Source organism: Trypanosoma grayi (assembly GCF_000691245.1).
Source record: "Trypanosoma grayi strain ANR4 Tgr_1385_V1, whole genome shotgun sequence".
NCBI lineage: Eukaryota > Euglenozoa > Kinetoplastea > Trypanosomatida > Trypanosomatidae > Trypanosoma > Trypanosoma grayi.
The window spans coordinates 1-3567 of NW_008827003.1; the positions used below are offsets into that span (position 1 = coordinate 1).

The 3567-nt window shown below is 59.2% G+C and overlaps 2 protein-coding genes across 2 annotated transcripts; both read left to right on the plus strand.

Moving 5' to 3' along the window:
* Window positions 1-35: 35 nt before the first annotated feature.
* On the plus strand, window positions 36-1322 carry DQ04_13851000 (hypothetical protein; the record flags this gene model as incomplete). Its single annotated transcript, XM_009317041.1, has 1 exon — window positions 36-1322. One exon carries the CDS (start codon window positions 36-38, stop codon window positions 1320-1322), a length of 1287 nt encoding a protein of 428 aa, XP_009315316.1.
* A 282-nt stretch (window positions 1323-1604) lies between these two features.
* On the plus strand, window positions 1605-3536 carry DQ04_13851010 (hypothetical protein; the record flags this gene model as incomplete). The annotated part of the gene is made up of 1 exon (XM_009317042.1): window positions 1605-3536. The coding sequence occupies one exon, from the start codon at window positions 1605-1607 to the stop codon at window positions 3534-3536; it is 1932 nt and encodes a 643-aa protein (XP_009315317.1).
* Window positions 3537-3567: the final 31 nt, after the last annotated feature.

Here is a 3567-nt window from a genome sequence, read left to right on the forward strand (position 1 = left end):
CTCTGTGTGTATGTGCGTGTGTTTCTCCTTTAGGGATGCGGCTCACACTGGTGGCTGGCTCCATCGCTGTTGGCCTCACCGCGAGAGGGCGGTTGCAGCAGCAGCAGCAGCACCGTATACTGTCTGTGCCGCTCTTTGTTTCCGTGCGGAGGTACGTGAATGCGCTCTACCGTGTTCCCCCGCAGCATGTAGTGCCAACGCACAGCCCCAGTGGGGAGGAAATTGACACGGAGTTGTTTGTGCGTCAAGTGAAGGATCTCTTTGTGGCGCTGAAGCAGACGCAGTTGGTGGAGCAGATCCACGAGATGCGGGCGTGCCCGTACTATGACTGCCTCTTCGCTGCGGATATTCTCTTCCAGCACTACGATGTTGTTCTGCCCATGCCCAAGTACGGCCGTGAGCACCGCAGCTCGGAGATCAGCGAGACGCTGCGCTATCTGCGTGCCTGCGGGGCGACGGGAGACTTCAATCACATCCTGCAGGACGTGAAGGGCGGCGCTGCGAGCGGCGGGGACTTCGTGTCGACCTCCCACGGCATCCTCATGGGTCACGGCACCGCGCGCACCAACAAGCTGTGCATGATGGCCCTCACCGGTGCTGCTGCCCCAGACGAGGCGGCCGCGGCGCAGCAACGGGCGTTGAACGTTGTGCCGATTGAGATGGCACCCGACGCGCCGCCGCTGGCCGATGTGTTGGCCTTCGCTGGCAAGCGCACGCTGATCGCGCAGGACACCGTGCACGGCCGCCACGCTGTTGAGGCGGCCTCGAGTGCGATACGCAAAGTGCCGTGGCAGATCCTGCGCGTGGAGCCAGGCTGCAGCTTCGTGTCGCACCTTTGCGGCGTGAACGCGGTGTACGACGTGCTGGTGGACCAAGACTTCCCCGCATCGATGGAGCGTATCGGCGAGTGCGGCCTCAACCCGTTCCCAGTGGAGTGGACGGAGCCGCGCAAACTTGGCGTCACGATGCGCAGCGTCTGTCTGATTGCCCGCTTTGCGCGCGGTTCTATGAGCGCCGGTGGCTACGCTGACAGCGATGGCCACCGTGCGGCCTCCTTCAACTACAACACCCGAGGTGTGGCCCGCAACAGCAGGCTGGTGCACAACGGACACCGCCGCCACGGCGACAGTGGGGCACCGCTTGAAGCGCAGCTGCGCTCCGGTGAGCTGCCGGAGCCGGCGTACCAGCGGCCACCGCGATATGCGCCGCCAATGCACCGCCACGGCGGTATCGTGACGTCCGACTCGCATCAGAAACACGACGAAGAGGAAGAAGTGGGAAGAGGCGTTGAACGGGGAGGAACAAGAGGAAGAGGGGCATGAGTGTAATTTTACCGAGGGAATGGCGTGAAGAAAGTGGAGAGGGAGAAGGAAGAGATGGTGCATGGGTCAGATGGGTGGCCGCACAGTACATGGTTGCTTTCTCTTATGCGCCTTAATCGGCTGTCTGTGTGGGGAAAGGGAGGAGGTCTGTGTGTGTGTGCTGCATTCCACATGTATTTTCTCTCTGTATTGTGTGACGTTGTCACTTGCTCATCATGGCAGGAGTGAAATAGAGAAGCCGCAAGTGTTTTTTGTTTCGGTGAATTCCTCTCGCAGGGTGCAATGGCAAGAGGCATTGGATGGATGCGCCCCTTGCAGCACAACCTCATATCGTTCATGTTGCTGCTGCTGCTGCTGCTGCCGCTCTTCTTTCCTCACGCCGGCGCGGCTGTGCCCCTCCCACCCTTCGCGACGGCGCGGATTTTCACAGTGCTCAGCGGTCACACAATGCCGGTCAATCTGGGGGTCACACTCCACGACGCATTCTTCACAGGCAGCACAATCGACCCGCTCCCGGAGGCAACGGTGCAGTTTGCCTTGAACGTGGCGTATACTACTGGCGGTGTGCGGGTCGGGACGCGGCCCTCCGTCTCCGAGGCGGCGACCATGCGGCACGGAAAGGTGAGCGACGATCCGCTGCGTGTGACCAGGGAGTTGGCGGGCTGCAGAGCTGGGGAGAGGAGTTGCACACGATACTCGTCGGTGCAAGGCCCAGTGCCGCCGTACCTGTCCACCAAAACAACAGTGAAGTACAATGAGCCAGTTCTTCCGTTCCGACATGAGGGGGCACCTGTTGCTGATATCAATACCAGTCACGGGTTCTCATTCTACAACGGTTTATTATCTTTTGGATCCTTCATTCCCCATTGTGTGTGGACGGGATGTGTTTTCATGCGCCCCAGTAACACGTGGAATCCGTCAGGTGTTCGCTGTGGCGTCTTGTCCTTCGCGAACTGGTCGACTATGCAACACTTTCCAACAGCATCCTCCACGCTTTTCCGCTATATCACACCCACTTTCCCGTATGCTTGCACGAATAAGGTTGAGGTGGACGGCACAGGAGAAACAGCAACAGGTGGCGCAGCAGTGCAGGTGGGCTTTGTGTCCTCGGCACCTGCAAACGGCATGGGTTTGTTGACGGTGTGTGGCGAGAACAGCAGTACCTGTACACATGTCAACCACGCCGTCCGCGGCATCAACATTTGGAGGACGAGGAGCACTAACGCCACATCAGCACCGCAACCGCAGGCTAATGCGATGTGTGTGGAGTGCAAAGATACACCGTTGCACACCCCATTCCGCTTCTTGCTCCATGAGACACACGTGGAACTGGAGCCGGCCGGTCGTGTGGTTCTGAAAGGGTATACGAATCTTGATTTTTCATGGTGGCCCTACCAACGCTTTTCGCCACTATCCAGCATGAACGGTGCAATGTTGCACTCCATGGACTGCTCCACTTCCTCGGTGGCAGCGAATGACTGTGTGTCCTTTGCCGACGATAAGGACAGAGCGCGCTACAAGAGTCACCGCGATTGCTTTGACGCCGACGCACGTGCCTGCTTCGTGTCGCCGCTGCAGCGCAGCGCAATGATCCATGATATTCCCTTTCTACTTCGGTCAGCGCCGAAGCGGATGTTTGGTCACGCCATCCAACAGCGGTTCATCGAGGAGCTGCAGCTGCCGCCATGGGTGAAGCTAATGAAGCAGTTGCTGCGGGAGGCAGAGGAATCGGTGGTGTCTGACCAGAAATGGACAGAAGCAGCGACGGACATCGCCACGTGGCTGGCTTCGCTCATGAACGAAGAGGTTGCGTCGAGGATGGCTGTATCAGGGGTGAATGCTCCAGGTCTGATCTGCACCATTATTTGCGTCATCATTACCACGTGGAAGCGCGGTTCTCTACTGAATTGGCTCTGCTGCTTCTCGCAGAGGCCACCGCAAGAGGACAGCCCTACCACGAGGGTTGTGTCAGCGCAGCTGAGCACGTACTTTGACCGCATCAATTCGCCCTTACAAGGAGGAGAACTGCTGCGGATGGGGATGGGTCCCAGCAGGCGTCACCGAGCCCCGGAAGCGCGCACCAAGGTTGCAGAAGCAGCAGCAACAACAACAACAACAGCCGCAGCAGCAGCAGCTCTTGGGACATCGGCAAAGAGCGCAGCGACAGTTAATCGTTCATCACAGGCAGCTCTAACCGCTGTGGTCGCAGGGTGACCACCACCACTGTCAAGGTGCGACGCCCCCG